At 37.3% G+C, this 19777-nt stretch overlaps 1 protein-coding gene across 2 annotated transcripts in view; it reads right to left on the reverse strand.

Annotated features, from left to right (window-relative positions):
* Positions 1–2235: 2235 nt before the first annotated feature.
* TLL1 (tolloid like 1) overlaps positions 2236–19777 on the reverse strand; it is a 158735-nt gene continuing 141193 nt past the window's right edge. The window contains exons 16-18 of one of the 2 annotated variants that reach the window (XM_053658722.1): positions 12563–12776; positions 7058–7308; positions 2236–5602 (exon numbers count right to left, since the gene is read on the reverse strand). In XM_053658722.1, coding sequence (XP_053514697.1) covers positions 5471–5602; positions 7058–7308; positions 12563–12776 — 597 coding nt within the window. In that variant the 3' untranslated portion in view covers positions 2236–5470. The remainder of the gene's footprint in view (positions 5603–7057; positions 7309–12562; positions 12777–19777) is intronic. The other variant, XM_053658721.1, reaches the window with a different exon arrangement.

Consider the following 19777-nt stretch of genomic DNA (forward strand, 5'->3'; position numbering starts at 1 on the left):
ATGTTTTCTCCAGGAAATTTAATGGATTTCAGGGCTTTTAAATTCTGGGTAAGGGCGTCAATCCAATTACAGAGATCTTGACTTTGGACTCATCCATCATATCCATATAACCTAGGAAAATTAGGTCACTTTAAAAGAGTCTAATTCTAATCAAGTAAATCTGCAGACTGTCATGGAGTCGATCTCTGTGTCAGCTTCAGACAGACTTGGTAATGCAGATCACATAGTCTCCTTAGTTTTCAAAACAGGAGGCCTCCTGTGCATCTGGAGTTTAAATCACACGGATACTTCAGTCATCAAAGTGGGCAGAGAAGAGCTGCCCCCGGGCTCTGGCTGCAGGGTTCCACTGTAAGCCGACCTGGTGCCCACACTTGCCCACGCCTTCCTCGGGAATGCTGATGTAGAACAGGTACTTTCTAAGAACACGTGAAATCTTCACCCTTGAGTTTCTCCAAGCTCTATCCCCATGTTAAGGCAAATGTCAGGTTTTAAAAGCCAAAAGATCTGGATCACGTTATGTTAATTCCCTGTAGACAGAATTTTAGTGAGCTAAGATTTCGATGTTATATTTTTCATTTTAAGAAACTCCAATATGAAAAATATGATGCTCCATTCCATAAAGCTGTATCAAAGGACTCAAGATAACTTCAGTTAGAATGTTCACAATCCATTTTCCTGGATTTGAGGAAAATAAAATACTTACTTCTCTACACACGGCTCTATAATGTCATATACAAGGGCACACAACCTGGTTCAAATTCCAGCTCTTTCACTTACTGCTTGTGTGACGTCAAACACATTGCCTCACAGGTGACAGGGTAATCCTAACATTGGCCTCATAGGATAAGGGTTTTGTAGGTTAATATACATAGAGAGCTTCCACGACTGATATATATCAAGCTATTACAAAAAGGCAGGAAAGACATGACAGTAATTTGCACTCCATAAGCAGCAAGAGAGATAAAGAGAAGCAAGTGGAGAGAAAATTAGGTAATACTGGCATGACTTGGTATGGAATTGAATATGGAATATAAGTCTGAAGGGTTTCTACTATTACACCTAGATTTAGGGGCCATGCAACTGGAGGAGAAATTATATCATTCACACAGAGTACATAGAATCCTGCTATTTGAAAAATATAGGTAAAGAAAGCAGAGTCAGGGCAGAAGGGTGGGTGGAGCCAGCAGCTTGTATTCATATAGAAATAACACAGAACAACACCAGGAATCTGACTATTTACTCAACACCTTCACCTGGGCAACAAAGGCAAGAGCAGACCCAGCTGCCGGGGCCTCTTGCCTACACATCCTGCAATGCATGTTTCCTTTTTCAGTCTTCTCTTTTCATAAGTTTTAGTCCAAATGTATTTCCACCTCCAAGTCTTCTAAAGTTAGATGTTGATATTGTGTCAAATTTCACTTAAGATATTGTGCTAGAGGGAGAATATAAATACAGGGCTCCAGGCCAATAATCTCTTTGGAATCCTCCCGCCACAGTTTCTGTGCTACTTAGGTGTCCCGGTGCAGAAGAGACCCACACGGTGAGCCAGGACTCAGGGTGAGTCCGGTGGTGGACAATGAAAGACAGGTCGTTGAAGGCTGGACTATGTAAAAGGTAGATGTTGAAAGAAAGTTTAGAGGCTAATAATAATATCTCACAATGTATCAGAGCCAGCATTGCCAACAATTGTTTCCTAGGCGAATTACTAAATTTTTCAACTTTATTAAGTATTCATCGGCAATGATTTCCTGTGTATTGAAGCACAGTAAAACCATAAGTGAAGCATATCGATCACAGTGAAGCAGAAAATGCTCCAGTTCATTCACAGACCAGCTTTTCTCTTTTTTGATAAGCTCATATTACACATTTTCCTATAAAATGGGAGGCATTACTGCAGTTCAAGTTATGAAACTTTAGAAAGTAATTATTTTTTCTGTTTTTCTCCTCCCATGCCAAATTTAACAAGTGGTATTAAACTTTCTCCAAAAAGTAAGTCTTATTCTCATTTTCACTAAATAAAATTTCCAAACATTTTGCTAAGTAAAAGTCATTCTTAATGTCACACATGAGTACAGTTTACAAAATGTAAGCAAGTATGTAACTTAATTTTTAAAAATAACTTTTATTCTTCTTAAAAATAACAATTATTAGATGCTTTTAGAGATTTTCTGTATGGGAGAACATAATTTCCTATTTGAGGCTCACCATAAAAAAAATACAGTATTAATAAAAACCAAACAAAAGAGACTAAGATATTTAAAAACAAAACTGGAAAGAATTTGAATCTGATACTGTGATACATTAGTCTTAGAGAGCAAAAATCTAGCTAAAATAGGCAGGGAACATTTTGGTGACTTTGAAAATATAACGTCCACTTTTCATTCATTTCTTAAAAAATGTTGTTTTATTCAGGTACATTAAGGCATGATAATAAACTCGATTAATGACTTTAAAATAACTTAATAAAATCATATGACACGGGAGCAGTTTTTTTTTCTGTGTACAGAATGCACAGGAGAAAGAACTGTGGCAAACAGAGAACAACCAATATACTGATACAAGGGTTGAAAATAATTTACACAATTAATTTAATAAAATGTCTAGAACAGTAACAATTATCAACAAAACAATGAAGCTGTCTGTATTTGCATTTAACAACACATTGAAATCAAAGTTGAGTTAATATAAAAATATGCAGTGAACTGAAATGACAGAAGATACAATAGAAATTCATGTCCACATCGAAGACCTAAGTTGTGACAACCTCTCTATATGCTTTCTAAATACCTTTTTACTTCAGTGTTTCGGTTGTGGAAGCAGCACTTTGTAGCCTACTATCAACTGGAATGTCCACAATATTTCTTAAAGTAGAACACTACATCTCCCCTACCACAGCAGACAAAATAATTTAATGTGTTTATTTTAACAAAAGGTCCGTGGTTACTACCTTTGAACTACAGGTTTCAGTTGGTCCGAAGTTTGTGGGTCATCGTTAAGCTGAACTACAGGTTTCTTTCTTTTAAATTTCTAGCACTAACTGTGGTCCTTAAAGCTATCTACAGCTGATATTCAAATTGTCATGCTGTTTCTGAAAGGGACAATAGGTTTATCCTGAAGGTTTCACTGTAGTTCATCCCTAAAATTTACTCAATGTGGAAAAGTTTCATCATAAAAAAATCTACTATTTATGTCTGTCAAGATTGATTCTACTACATTTTGTAGGACAAGCACAGATTTTTATATTGGACACGGTGGGTTTCAGCATGTAACTTTACACTATGACTTGCGGATGTCACACACCTTCTGAGAGCTTCAGTTTCCGAACCACAAAATGAGAACATCAGCACAGTTTTCAAAGGGTAACATACCTGGTACAAAGAGCTAGTGTGTGTGCCCAGTACCAGGCTGTTAATGTTTTTTCTTTTCTCTTTCCCATTCCTGATAAATTTTGGCTAATTGGAGATTAGTGAGAAATATAGAAGTTACTGGAATAAATCAGCTCCACTAAAAACTCATTATTTTGCAGGCAACAGCTATATATTTCTGAAATACCATTCAATAAGATCCAAAGATTGGTTCTAAAACTGTATTTACATATTATAATTTGTATGCAAGAAAAGATTCTTTAGGGCAACAACAGAAAAACAAATAAACTACATCTGTGTGTAGAGTTTAGTTTTGTAAAAATGAAGAAAAACACCCCACCTTTATTAATATTGAGTGTTCATGGACAGCTGACGGAAATACAGCTACTTCGTAGAGCAATCTACATCAACATCAAAAAATATCAAAATAGAGTTTCTCTGAAGGAAAGAGCCAGTTTTTGTAATGGGTTGATAATAATTAGAAGTTCCCATTTTTGTCCATGAAGCCTCCTCAGAAAGGTGCTCCTTCAAACAGGATTCTCATAGAACTTGGCACATAAATTTTAACTTTTCAAACCGTCCACTCAGTACGTTTCACCTTCTTATAGCTTCGCTCACTCAGACAAGCTCACATATACATAAATACTAAAAACACACATGGCTTTAAAGCAGAACATCATTTTCTACAACAAAAGCATGTCAACATATTTATAACCAACATTCTGTCCCCAAAACAGGCTGTCTTCATAAAGATGCTAATTAACATATACTATTATGTTCAATATTTCAAAAGATGTGTTTCTACAAGGATGTCTGATCGTGTGCAAGAATTCTAAGGCATTAGAAGAAGTTGTTCCACAGGACAAGTGCCACCCTTGCAATGACACACTCTTGATACATTTTAACAAGTCTTTAGTCTTCAGATGCCACCAGCCAGACACAAGGAGATAATTGTAGTATACAGATGGTTGGCTGGACGGTCAAAAACTTTGTTTAAAAAATGTTTACAGAATAGCACCATAGAAAGTCCTTCAGAAACAAATTCTTTTTTCCAACATTGCATTCTTAAGAAGTGAATCCCAGGAAGAACAAAAAGAAAGATCTTTCAATTCTTACAAGGTCTACTTTCACTTTACTTTTTAAAATACAACATTAATCGTAACAACATCAACGATAACAACTAGAACAGATCAACAACAGAAGAAGGACAATAGCAGCAGTGGTAACTCGAGGATGAACCATCTGGCAGTCACTTAGAAGAATCCTGTTCACACCTGTTTGGAGTTTTCTCATGAAGTTCGTAAGACATCACAAGGCTTCTTGGATTTGGTGTGAAAAGGCAGCATTTCCACTGAAATAACCGAGTTTATTGATCAGCTGGGCACTTTCCAGCATTAAATACACGATGTCTACAGTTTAACTGCAATAACAGAAACTTTTGACATTTCAAACTTGTCAAAATATCAGTAAAATAAAGTGGTTTCAAGATCATTTGTGTTTCAAAGAGGTTAATCTGGCCTGCAAGTGAAAATAATGAAGCTGAAATATTCCAGTTTCCAAACATTGGACCCACCTACATTTAAAGCACAAATCACCCTCTAAGACTCCTGTTTCACAACACCTTCCACGGATCTGGTTTACACTGTGTCCGAGACACAAAGCCAAAGCAATTATCCTAAGAAACAAGGAGAGGGTTTTCCAGTTTATGACCTGCAAGATCATTTTCTTTCCCCCACATCTTGTAAAATTGTCAAAAGGAACACTCGGCAGGGTCACAGACACTGACCCTGACTGTCTGAATTGGGAGGCATCTGTGTCAAGCCGTGAACAGAAGCTTGTGGAATCTTCCTCAAAACACGTGATGCCCTCTCACCAGCTTTATTTATACCGTCAAGCATGGAGTTCAAATATCCTGGTAATGCAGATCGGGGTTAGCTGCTGGAAACTTCTCTTTCAGTACAGAGAGAATTCTGGTCATACAGTTTTCTTCTGTTATCATTCATTATATAAAACATTTGTGCTAATATCTTCATTTAATAAAAAATATGTCTGCTCTCCATTACGCACATTCCTTTATTTTCTGGAGGAGGTTTTGGTATTAGTCGTTATTGGGTGTGCGTGGTGTCTGGGTATCTAATGCTTTTGTATCTTATATGAAATCCTTTCTTGTTGATTGTGTCATCAGTGTGGAAATGAATTAAAACTGCATCCCCAGTTGAATAGATCTCTTCTGGTGGCTGAAGAAAAAACAAGCAAACAAACAAACAAAGTAGAATGAGTCACTTTCTCTTTAATGCAATTCATGTTTGGGAATTTTTGGGGGGGAGATATAATTTAATCCTTTTAAAACCTTAAAAGGTGGGTATGGATTTTGCAGGTGAGAAAACTTGCATTTGAGAGAAGCAATGACATGCTCAGATCACATGGCTAGTCAGTGATGGAGCTGGGCTTTGAACACACATAAATCTGTTTCCACGTTCTGGAACTTGGTGTTTTTCCCCCAGTTTTTAAGCCATGTTCCAGTGACTTACAAATAAATAAAATGAGGTTGAGAGGGTAAAGAGACATTAGCCTTGTTTCAAGTGTGGCTCTGAGGCAGAGCCACTTCCAGGATCCAAACTGTCCATTCCTCTTTGTTTGAATAATCTAAGTTTTGAGAAGGCTTTGGGTTTCATTTCAGTTGCTATTTGGACAGGAGCTTAACAGTATTATTTAAGTAACAGAAACTGATAGATATTCAAAAAACTGGGACCAATTTCTTCCTAACTAAATATGTATTCAGAAGACCATTTGATATTAGTGCAATAAATTCTGGGGGAAAAGGCATTGAGAAAACATTAAGTTTTCTTTCTTCTTCTTTTTTTTTGTTCTAGTCCAATAGATCTGGGGTCCATCTTGAGAGCCTGCTTTTTAAAATTATTCATTTATTTATTTGTTTTTTTGTTTATTTATTTATATTTTTAGAGAGAAGGGAAGGAAGGAGAAAGGGAGAGAAACATCAGTGTGAGAAACATCTATTGGCTACCTCTCATATGCACCCCGACTGGGGACCGAACCCATAACCCAGGCATGTTTCCTGACTGGGAATTGAACCAACGACCTTTCACTTCATGGCACAATGCCCAACCAACTGGGCTACACCAGTCAGGGGTCTTTTTCTTATTTCTCATAGTGACACACTCCTAACCTGTATCTGGCATTCTCTTCGGTACACAAGCGACACTTTGCAGTCAAACAATACCCAGCTGAGCACACACATCAGCGGGGGACCACGCCAAATATATTTGTTGTAAAGAGAATGTCAATCTGAATAGTGAGCACCTTCTGTTTTCTTTTATGCTTTAATTTAGGAAGTAACAAAATTGTCAAATGTGTGTTTAAGAATATTCCATTTATATTATTAAAAATTTAAATATTTATTGTACTATCAAACCAAGAATATAAAATTTAAAATGTGGACAGTGACAAGAACTTATAACTACTCAATTCATCTGTCCCACTTGGTATTCCTAGTAAATTCATAAGAGATGGGAAGTGGTCAGAAGTGGCGAGGCATGTTATAATGTGTCAAGCCATTAACAATCTAACTCTTTTTATAAAAACACAGCTGTCTGGCAGATGTGACACATGTCGATCATGAATAAATAGGCACTTGTGTCATGTCTATGGTATCCCGCCGGTACTGTATTTACCCCCGATCCACAGAAGCGACCAAGCCCCCCGGCTGTTGAATCCGGACCACCGAAGAGCTCGACGTAGTCATAGCCACAGTCAGCCTCCTCTTCTACTTCAAAAATCGGGAAGGACAACTCCAGTCGTGAGCCCCGTTCTGACACCAGCAGCCACTCACAGTCGACCTGTGCTGGGTAGTTATTATCCCCAAACTGAGCGTGGGAGTACAGGTCTCTGGGCTTGGGTTCGGCCTTCAGCCGGCCACCGCACTCTGCCCGGGGGAGAGACATGAAACGAGTAAGTTCGATGAGTTCCAATTTCTTTCCTCCCTTTTTAAAATTGTAAGTGTGATTTTATTTTTTAACTTTATTTTATTGTTGACACTATTACAGAATTTCAGTAGAGTCTCACCATTCTCTAACTTCTAAATTTATTTCTATGGAGGAACAAATAGGAAGGACACAGGGACGAGAACTAAGGGGGGTGGAAATTGGAGGGAGGTAGGGAGCACGGGGTGGGGGGGGTTGGGATGGGAGAAATAGACAAAAAACTGTACTTGAAAAATAACTAAATAAAATTATTTAAAAAATAAATAAAATAAAATAAATTTATTTCTATCTGAAAATGATGAAAGGCATTATTATTCAATTTTATTGAAAGTGTCAAGGAAATGGCACAGTTTCAAAAACAAATGACTTAAAATATTTCAAAAATGTCCTGCTTTTGTTTATCTGTTTCAGTGCACCACTGCATTCCTATAAATCACCCAAATAATCCTGTGCATCGAGGCCTACGGGTTCCTATGGATGGCTCAAAATAATAAATCTGGAATTAATTTTCCGACCATGAAAACAGAAGGCAAGAAAATTTAGTCTGCAGGATACATTTTTAAGGACAAACATTTGAATATTATATGCAAGAAGTACTATTTTTACACGCCCTGAGAGAAATTCCATGAGCAGAAAATAATGGGCAGCATGAGGGCAGTTGCCTATCAGCGCTTCTGAAATATACTCAATAGGTCATCTAACACGGTCGCTTTAAAAGCTTTTTAAATAGTAAACACATTTCCTGCAAATAGCCTAATTCATTTACCAAGTCAGAAAACCATACACAGAGTAGTTCAGCATGTCAGCAATACCATTTTTAAATGGACTGTATGAACACACTTTGCAAGCTGCTGGAGCATCATTACAGAAGTCTGGGAAATGGAAAATGAAGCTCAGTAAGGAAGGCAAAATAAGGGGAGAGGAGCCCTGGGGTGGCCTTCATTTCAATTTGGAAAGACAAGTTTGTTTACTTCCTGGTGAAGTATTAAATTCCAGGAGAGGTCCTGTAACTTGACCTATAAATGCTTTTACTGGGCATTCTAATTTCATTGAGTTGGATCAAAATAATTTCCTTTCTAAAAAGCTTAATAATGTATCATTTGATTTTTAAATGGCATTGACAGTGTGATGACCTGTGCTCCAGAAAACAGTGTCATGCTTTAAAGTACTACTTTCTCTCCACACACATTTCCCCCCTTTTTCTTTACTAAAAGTATCCTCTGAGCAAATAAACAGGATTTTGTTAATGAAATCATTTGTTTCTTTCAATTAGTTTATTTAAAACTGGATTGATTAAAATAAATTTGGACCTACAAGAAATTGGATCTACTATCAGAGGAAAACAAGATTCTCCAATAAAGTCCATTTCCTGTGGATTTGGACAGTATTGCTTGAGGAAAAAGTAGCCATAAAGCAATATTAAAGCATATTCCCAATCACCTGGTTTCAAAATTCATAATATTAGAAGCTTTTCTCGTGGCCCTGGATGGTGTGGTTCAGTGGATTGAGTGCCGGCCTGCACACCAAAGGGTCGCCTATTTGATTCCCAGTCAGGGCACATGCCTGGGTTGCAGGCCAGGTCCCCAGTGGGAGGCACGTAAGAGGCAACCATATACTGATGTTTCTTTCCCTCTATTTTTCCTTTCTTTTCCTTTTCTCTAAAAATAAATCAATAAAATATTTAAAAGGAGAAGAGTTTCTTGTGGATAAAGTTAAAGTTATACACAGAAATATAAAATTACTGACAAATAAAAATGTATACTTCAGGGCTCATTCATAATAGCCACTTGTATTCCAGAAGGCAGTAAATAATGCATAAGCACTTTATATATGTAGCAAAAAAAGTAGACAGACATGGCAGTGGACTTGGCTGTCTTGTTAGTAGAAACTGAAAGTCAGTTTAAATTATCAGACTGTAAGCTGTCCACAGGCAAGAATTCCTTCTAGTTTCCATAAATCCCCTCAAATTCCTAACTTTCCCTCATAAATTACTAATATTGTATAGTGTCTATCCAAAGCTTGTGCTAAATAAATAGTTGATGAAAAACTATGGAGTAAAATGTTGAAAAGAAAGCTTTGGGGAGAAATACATAACCGGCAGCATGTAAGAATATTTCACAAGTTATGGCTACTAGAAGGTAACAGTATAAAATAAATCTATCTAGAAAATTCCAAGAACTCTGTCTGAGGGCAAAACTTATACATGAGGGGAAAAAAGCACACATACAAAATAATTTTGACAAGAGCAAATCAGAAAAAGTTGGGAAGCCGGGACTCTAATTCCAACTGTTGTCTTCTGTGTCACAGAGTTGTCATTTAAGTCTCAGAATCCTCATTTCTGACAGGACAGTGCTGGATCAGGCAATACCCAAGGCACGTACCACTAAACAAAATGAGGTTGAGGTTGTTCCCATGGGTTAATTTGAATGGATGCGAACTGCATCGGGGAAAAATGAGACTCATCAGTTAGATTCCTCAGACAGAGGATTCGATCAGGGAAGCCTTCGATCTCTACCTATTGCTTCAAACAGTAGTGGTCCATTTTTGTATCGGTTTCCCTCCTAATCCAAACTTTGTATGTTAAGATAAAATGTAATGTAGTGGAAAGTGCATAAGTTTTAGAGATAGAATTAGGATAAAACCCAGGCTTTGACATAATTTTAGAAATCTTTGCAAGTTAATAATGCATCCGGATTTTCAATTTCTTTATCTAAAAAATAAAAATAGCCCTGGCAGGGTGGGTCAGTTGCTTGGAGCATCGTCCCATACACCAAAAGGTTGCTGGTCTGATCCCAGGTCAGAGCACACACCTAGGTTGCAGGCTTGAGCTTCCAGTCAGAAAACATGTAGGAGGCAACCAATGTTTCTCTCTCACATGGATGTTTCTCTCCTTCCCTGTCTCTCACCTTTCCTCGCTCTCTAAAATCAATAGAAAATTTAAAAAATAGTATCTATATCATATAGCTCTTTTGAATATTCAGTGTTTTAAAGTATAGGTACAAGTATGTACCTACAATAGTGGGTCCTACACTTACTGAGAATGTCATTTCTTAAGTTACATAAATATCTAACCACTATGTTATACCCCTGAAGTTAATACAATATTAAATATCAACTTCAATTATATAAATAAAATAGATACAAAATTAGATCCTATCAACAAATTCTTATTGGTAAAATAAACATTGCAAATAGGTTCTACAAGCAGATACCAGGCAATTTAAGGAGTCACGGAGTTCTATGGCTGTAAGAAACCTTTTGCTTTGCAATCTGGCACTCAATCCACTGAGCCACACCAGCCAAGGTGAAACCTTGAAATTATTATTTTAGAGATGAGGAAGCAGAGATCCAAAGAAATTATCTTTCCCAAGTTCCCAGATATGTAATGGCAGAGTTGGACCAAAAACCCAGATGTACCAACACCATGGAACATAATATAACCTTTATCATCCATTCACAAAGAGTAAAAAGAAGTTTCCCCTGTTAAAGAAAATTTTTTATCAAACTAAAAAAGGGAGATTTATACATAGACACTTAAAAATACTATATCATCAGCTATTTTGAAAGTTGCAACAGCATGTTTTCATATTGTACTCTTGGAGCCTATGATAACCAGAATATTAAACATATGCCATGAACTCTACACTGTCAGAAAAACGTTGACAGAGTAACAGGATTCCAATTTTTCCACTCCTTCAACACAGGACAAATTATCGGAAACATCTTTAAAGAGTAAATATCATATGTATGGAAAATCCTTCATTAGTATAAAATTTATGGTCCATAAAAAATTTTTCTCAAGCCAAAATATTTATATCAACCATAAAAAGTATTAATCTGCATTATTTATGAGTCCAATCATTACTAGTATAAATCAGACAAGTATCCTGACAATTAATATCCACGTTCTCACAGATTCAATGTAAATCTGTGCCCATAATAAAACAAACTAGAGTGAAAAGTAACATCAGACAATAAAATAGTTAAAATTCTGATTTCTAAAACAAAGTGAAACAAAAAGAAGAGAAGAGCAATCAGCATGGAACTGTAATAAAAATGACTCCACTAAAATTAGTCTATATATTCATCCATGAAACAGTCATTTTCAACTGGTGTGCCATTAGGATTTTAATAATTTTTAAAACAGGCAATTCCTGACTATTTAGTCAGAGACACTTAGATTACCCATTAGATTGTCAAATTTAAAAAAATATGACAATAGCCAATACAACCATAGCTATCCAGTGTGAATAATCAAAATGATACCTATTTTTTTTGTCAGATCGTCAAAAATAGAATATATTTTTGGCATGCTGCAGAATTTTAGTGATTAGTTGATATGTGCCATGAGATTAAAAATGCTGAAAATCGGCTACATAGACTATTATTTATGTTCTACATCAAGATAGACTTCCCCCAGAAGTGTCCCCATAGTTTATACATAGGTAACTCCACTAGATGTCACTATAGGCTTAAATGACTTAGGAAACATCTGCAATGAACTGATTTTTTTTTAAACTGAAAAAAAAAAAAGACATTTCCTAGACACTTATGAAATATATTATTAAATGGGCTCCAAGTTATATCAATGTTATTCTACATTTTTGCCTAAAATTTTCTATATTTTTCTAAATTACATTTTATTTTCCTGAATTACACTTAATTTCTTTTCTGAATTACATAAAATTACATCTTATTTCTAGAACAGCTGTAACCTGTAGGGACTAGGTGTATGGACGACCATGTTGTACACCAAATAATAGGGAGAAAAACAGAAACAAATCCCAAATGTGGTTTACAAAAACATATTCATACAAAAACTAGCTAACCACGTAGGGTTTAGAGAACACATAAGTTTTTAATACTAAGCTATAGATTTCTATCTGTTAAATATGACATAAATTAAACTGTTACAGTTAATATAAAATACATTATAGAAATACCGAGAAATAGTTCTACTTGATCATACTGCATTTGAAAGAAACTACTGAGTTCCTTTCTAAATATCCATCGATTACAAAGCTATTTAGTTGGGATGCTACGTGGCTGCCAACTATTTCACACAGTGCCACAGTGAGCTTTCTTCTGCTATGTCTGGGGAGCCATTTATGACCCCGTTATGGTATCCGCTGCACTCCCAGAAAGAAAAACCTGGATCCTAGTCAGAAAAGAAAGGCAGAACCCTAATTTGCTGACCTGTGGAATGTGTAGCTTGAAAGCCTTTTCTTTGAACAGAGGCATCAGAAACAAACCGAACAAACATTTTATTCCCAGTAGCCACTAGGGGCTCTGGGATCTTGTTGCCACATAGTCGTCCAAGAATTGGCGATTTTTCTGTTTCTCCGTCAAATACTTCCAAGTGATCATAAGCACATTCCTGATGCTGCTCAATCTCAAACTCACTGAAGGCCTGTTTATAAAGAAAGAAGAAAAAAATCACAAATCATTAAAAACAGGTTCTTGTTTTTGAAACACAAATACAGATTAATGAAATAAGTTCAGGCAATATAAATGATAATCCATGTAGCACATTATTGAAAGGGCTGTAAAATCAACAGACTGTAAAAGCTCCAGGAAAAACACAATGAAGAAAAAAATGTAGTATTTCATGTGAGAGTCTACTGTTCAACTACTGTAACTAATTCTACTATTGCACTTAAATATACTCCAGTACTGAGACAATTTAGGGTAACAAAATAGTATTTTACTCTGGATTTAATTCTGAATTTTTTCTGAACACATCAAAAAATGTTAAACCACCTTATTAAGACATTGATTTCTTCCAGATTTGATCATCATAAACTATTGAACACTCTCCTGCCTTTAGGAACCTAAACTCAGAAGAAAAATCCATACAGTAGTTATCATATTTTGACAAAAATTAAAGGCAATAAATCTTAATAGAATAACTAAAACAAAGGAAATTTTCACTGTATGTGTCCTTCTTTAGATTTCACAACCCATATTATTAGAAAACACTAATATGTCTTTAGGGTAGATTTTTAAATTTACCTTTCAGACAGATGGTATACTTATTTTAATATTTGGAGTCTCACAAAGTTTGGGTGCTTTGCCATTTAAAAATCATTCTAATTTACCTGTGTAGTAATCTTTTGTGTGTAGGTCTTCTCAAATTCTTAAAATAAAAATTCATTATAATATTAACATATCACAAAGAAGGGTTTAATTGTGATGGACTAAAAATAACATTGTCCAAACCATTGATGATTTCAGAAATTATATAGGTTATTTGCAATTGCCAATTTAGCCTTTTTTCTTTCCCCCAAATAACCATAATACATTATAAAAAATGAGCCATCATTATTATTTAGGTCTATAGAGCAAAGCTAAAAAAGAAAGAAAGAAACCTGAGGAAATATACAATATACTTAAAAATTCATTAATTTTTCTACAATCCCTGAAGCATAAAATATTCACACATAAACTTTTTCTATACATGTTTTCTTTAATATAATTTTGTGAAGTGATCATAATTCTTAGTTTAAGATATACATTTTGTAATTCTCTGAGAAAAAGTGACTAAGAACAGTTTCCTCTCGGTGAATGGTTATCTATTTCATACCACACCACTGTCTACTTTCATTTCTCACTTTAGGGGAGTAAGGGTTCAAATAAAAAACACCATTTATATTAATTCAAATGTAGGAAAAAGGAATGAAAATACTTATAAAAGAAATCAGAGAAAAGAAAGAGGACTGATCTTTCATGTCTCATTCTGCTGCACTCTAATTTATAAAAAGTATAAGTTAAAATGTTATAACGAATCAGCGCTACAGAACAATTACTTATTATAATCATTGTGGGTAAAAAGAAATATTCACTGCATTTGACCAGAGAAACTTGATAGTGTAAAAAAAAAAAGACTGTCACACAAAGAATTGCACTGGAAACACACACACACAAACAAAGAAACTAAAATGGTGCAGGATACATAGTGAACAGAGTTTCATCACCCTGAAACACAATATTCAAGGTAGGTGGTCTCGGAAGGAGTGTGTCACTTACCATTCTCTCAGAGAACGGAGGCGAGGAGACATGGGATATGCAAGAACCTAAATGGAAGATCAGCTGGAAACCTGTCCAGTGGTCTGCCTACCCACCCATCCCAAGTTCACGGTCAGACCCCTGAGTGGCAGTGCTCTGGAAGTGGCAGACTGGGACTGCTCATGTCCTGCCTCTCACCAGAGAGGACTCGTCAGCTTCCCTGACCCTTGTGTACACATCTACAGCCTTAGTGTCAGTTTGTAACTGTTAGAAAACCCATAAGAGGAAATTGGCTTAACTGCATCCAGAGAACTTTATTAAATATGAAACCAAGCTTCTGAATTATAAGATCAATATTATTTCAAGAAGAAAATAATATCTGAAAGCCATGTCAACTAATTATCTTTTCTGAATGTAACTTAGAATAATTTATCTATAAATATAAAGAATGGAGCAATCAACTGTGTAGAAAACTGTAAGAATAATGGGGGTAACGCATCTTAAGCATATAGTCTAAGTAAACGTTAAACATGGGATCAGAATTCACAGACCACACATGTTCAGTCCATTGACTGGTCCACTGAAATTAAGTGAATAGATAACTGCGTGATCCCTCCCCAAGGAGATGCAGGATGTGTGGAGGAAACCATACCGTCTGCTGTACAGAACAGAGCAACCCCACACAAAGTGGCATTGAGGCGGGGGTTGGGGGCGTACTGACACTCGGTCTGGAGCCACCTGGCTCCAGCTTTTTATCAAGTTACTAATGGAATCAGACTGACTCTGTGGGAATCAAATTAGGCAAAGGTTTTGTAGCAACATATTCTCAAGCAATACAAACAACTCTCATTCATTAGGGTATTAGTGAATTTTCCTCTTGGAATGGGTAGCAGTGTGTTAGGTCAACGGCAACGACAGACAGGGTGGTCCTTCTCCAGCAGCCGGCCTAACCCGAGTGCTCTGCCACACACCAGCAAAGGCGTGACTAACCACATGCTGAGATCGCATAAATCGGGCCCTCAGTGTCATCGAGACGTCCACGTAGAGGGTGCCCCATGTAGAGTGACTTTGCCTCAATACAAAATATTTCTAGGCCACAGAAAAGTAGTCTGGGAGCCCACGGGAAATTAGAAATCTTTAAAAATACATTTAAAAATTTCCAAAGATCAAGTGGGATATGCAATTTATTACTTTACTACATGACACATGCTGAGTCATGAATCTCTATATCTAAGTGATGAGAACATTTCCAGACACCAGGGACCAATGCTACCGAAATGCCCCACAGACACTTACTGCCCCCGAAGCCCTGCAACTTCACAGTGAGGACAGGACAGCTGGCAGAGCTGAGGTCTGCGGCTGTAAGGAACTCCGATTTCTGTGGAAACACTACCCTCCTTTTGGGGACTTCTAAATATTTTTATTAAGCACTTACACTAATACTATACAGATATTTTACCATTCCAGCTTAAACCTTACTTACTCCATGATTATAGTCCTATGATTTTAAGCTTACTCATCTAGGTTTTAGAAAGAACGAAGAAAGAGGGGAATAACTGTGAGCTTTAGTTAGGAATCTTAATGTATTTTCCACAAGACAAACTAAAAGATGAAGGAGTCCCATTCAAAAGAAATAAAATTGAACTCTCATTTTAGGCGGTGGAAAGAATAACTGTATACTTCTGGAACACCCAAGCAAGCCCGATCTACCTCGCTGGCCACCAGCCAGGCTTGCCTGCGTAGAACCTCATGTGAACATCTGTGGAAGTGCTTATGTCGAAAATATGGGCACTGGCTAAAGGATAAGGCCATTCAGTCACTACATATATTCACACAGGACAAGATAATAAAGTGATAGTGCTTAAAATTTAGCCAGGTGATCATGTAAGAGACTTAAAGAGACGGATGCACTTCGAGCAGCTGTGAAGTAAGATTCAGAGCTCTGTAGCTCCAGCCACCTTTTGCCTTTTCCTGTCTTTGGTTAGAACTGTCACTTGGTTCCCACAAGATATTGGAAGAAGTAGGAGCCACTGAAAAAAATGGCACAGTGGAATACAAAACCCAGTCTTCTAATTCAAAGGGTCCCTTTCCCCCATGAGTCCTCTATAAGGACGATCAATATACTCTTTATGGATTTATGGCAGAGAATTATAACACTTGTGGGTGCTTTTGTTTTCTAAATATCCCATATATGAAGCTATACATTGCAACTGTATAACTTAGCAAAACTCTAGGCTATGATGCAACAAGTAAAAATGACATAAGTGCATTACCCCATTGCTGCATGTCCCTTTGCCTGGAACTCTGTTTCAGCACTGTCTGCTCTCTTTTTAATGAACAATAATTCAAACTGATGAAAAAGGTACCCCAAACTGGATGATTGGTTACTCTCAAAACCAAAACAGGGTAAAGCCAGAAATAATAGATCCTTGTCCTTACTCACTTAGAACTTTATCCCATTTTTAGTAAGAAGATTTTCCATGTATCTTTCAGCCAAGGTTTCTTTTACTTTGTAGCTACTATCATGTAGTTAAGTACCTCATGATTAAACACACACAAGGCAAATCTAGTAGTTTCCTATTGTTGCTATAGCAAAGGACCACAAACTAGGGGCTTAAAACAATACAACTTTATTATCCTAGGGCTGTTGGAAGTCAGTAGACTATAAAAATGGGTGGGCAGCACCACGTTACTTCTACAGATATTGGTGAGAATGTGTTTTCTTGCATTTTTCCAGCTTCTAAAGGCTGCCCTCATTCCTGGGCTCACATCCATTTCCTCTGTCTTCAAAACCAACAGTCTAACACCTCTCCTTTCTGACCTCCTGCCTCCCTCTCAGAAGGAGCCCTCTGACTCCATGGGGCCCACCCAGACGTTCCAGCATAATCCCTCCATTTCAAGATTCTTAATTCAACCAGCTCCTTTTGCTTCTTGTATATTTGTTTTATTCAATCATTATAAGCGTGTCTTACTAACATGATTGTTTTCCATTTAAATTATTATATATGTGCACATGCACAGTAACTTTGGATCCCTTTTTTCTCTGATGCAGGATGGTGTGACTAAAATTAAGATTAAATGCAGAGACAGGGTAGGTTTGAAGGTATTTATACACCTACTAGTTTTATAAACTTGCTCCATGACTTAAACCGCCTGAGACTGCTTTCTTATTTACTAATCCCAATTCTCATAGTGTTTTATAAAAACTGGATGGAGGAAAAAAAGTGGAATCAACATTATACTCTTATTCAGGAACTTGAAATGGCAAAAGTGAGTGTTTTAACAAGTTTCCCAGGTAATTCTGATTTGAGCCAACATTTGAGAAAACCTGGCTTAGACTATCAGTACTCGTACTAAAATCACAAAGTCGAGTACTTAGAACAAAGATCCATATTTGCCTCAAAGCTCCCATTTTCCTTCTGAAGATCACCTTCATAGGCTAATGGCAAGTATGACCATTGTTGAACAGACACGTTTATGTCCTGATCCTCAAGAAAGATTTGCATAAAACACAAAGGCTGTAATTTATGAAGAAGCAAACTTAGAGTTGGAAGGGATGTTTGATAAGCTGGAAAGCATATAATTGAAAATAAATAAAGTATCAAGAAACCGAGGGATATCAGGAGTTCCATCTTCCCTTGGATGTGGAAAGCTAAAAATAGTGTTGCTTTTACTTTAAAAGGAAAAACCCATGTGAACTAAAAAAAAAAATTACAACTTTGCTGAACACATCCAAGAACTGAAGTCACCAGTCAACCAAGTAGCATTAAATCCGCTGAAATCAGGCCCCTCCAAGCAGAGCTGAGACACAAGCACCTGCTCACAGTGACACAGTTCAGAAGGGGTGTCACGTGCCATATAACCAGGTATGAAGCATTCAGCTACAATTTGTAATGAATTGCTAAAGATCAGGTGTGAGTGAGGCTAAGAGTATAAAATCCCTGGAAGCTGCAAACATGGGGAGCTGGCAACCACACACAGGCTCTTCTCCATGACCAGTGACCTCAACGTCCTGCTCAGGAGAGAGGTTGCAGGCACAGCAGGAGGTGGCCAAGTGCCTTCCTCTGTGTTACAGGCTTGGGAAAGGGAACACTGGTCACTGCAGTGAGAAAAGCACTGTGACCAACAGGGCAAAGGCACAGACCTAGTGTAGCCAAAGGGAATGTTTAAAACAGAACTAAACTAAAAACACTTCTGCCCCTGGGGAAGGTCTGGGCACAGGATCCTATTCCGATGGACACTGGAGATCTACTACAATTGCGAGAGGGCAGAGAAACTCCTCCGTGGAAGACCACCCCGAGCCACAAGGTGGAATTTGGTTGCCAGTGCAAAAGGACACCCCTGAGACCTAAAAACACAGAGTATGTCTAAAGAGGAGGCTGTGCTGAGAGAATAGAGAATGCCCTGCCTCACCAGCAGATTAACAAGCAGCAAGTAACGAGCAACTGCGGTCTACCACTGGAAAAAGGCAAGGAAAGTGTGGTCGGGCACACAGTTCACGGAGGATATAAATGGGGAAGTGAAAGATGAAGGACAAACATTGAGAAAATGCCTCTCAAATGCGTTTGAAGCCATTGGTACACTGAGGGTGATCACAGGAACAAGAAAACCCAGAGTCAGCTTAATAACTGACTAGAATCACTCAGCAACACCCCCTACCATACACACACCTACACTAATAGCCTCACAGGAGAAGAGATGTGTCTATTTCCAGACATGAAGTCTCTACTATTATACACATAAAGTCTGGTGTTTAAGAAAAAATTATATGACATGCAGAAAGGCAAGAAAAAACGATACAGTTTTAGGAGAGAAAATAACAGAACAGACTCCAACATGACCCCTATGTTTAAACTATCACACTGAATTTAAAGTAACTATGATTAACTTGCTAAAGATTCTAATAAAAATGCAGACGACATACAAAAATAGGTGGGAAATTTCAGCAGAGAGATTGTGTTTTGGAATGAATTACCCTCCCCCTTACTTCATATGTTAAAGCCCTAATCCTCAAGGTGACTACTCTTGGAAAGAGGTGCTTTTGGAAGGTACTGGTATTTAAGGTTAAATGAGGTCATAAGGGTGAGGCTGTAATCCTACAGGGCAGGGGTGTCACTCATTTTCACCAGGGGCCACACCAGCCCTGCTATTGCCTTCAAAGGGCCTAGTGCAATTTCAACTCTTTAACAATTAAGGAGTCATTACATTTATACAGTCCTAAGATTATTTCAGCCCTCTGAAGGCAACTGCAAGGCTGATGTGGCCCCTGGTGAAAATGAGTTTGACACCCCTGCAGGGCCAATGTCCCCGTAAGATAAAGAGACACAGGATCCCTCTCTGTCCATGAGCACACAGAGGAAAGGCCGTGTGAGGACAGAGAGATGAAGCACCATCTACATGTCAGGG

This window comes from Artibeus jamaicensis, unplaced genomic scaffold (assembly GCF_021234435.1).
Source record: "Artibeus jamaicensis isolate MK-2021 breed Jamaican fruit bat unplaced genomic scaffold, CSHL_Jam_final scaffold_537, whole genome shotgun sequence".
NCBI lineage: Eukaryota > Metazoa > Chordata > Mammalia > Chiroptera > Phyllostomidae > Artibeus > Artibeus jamaicensis.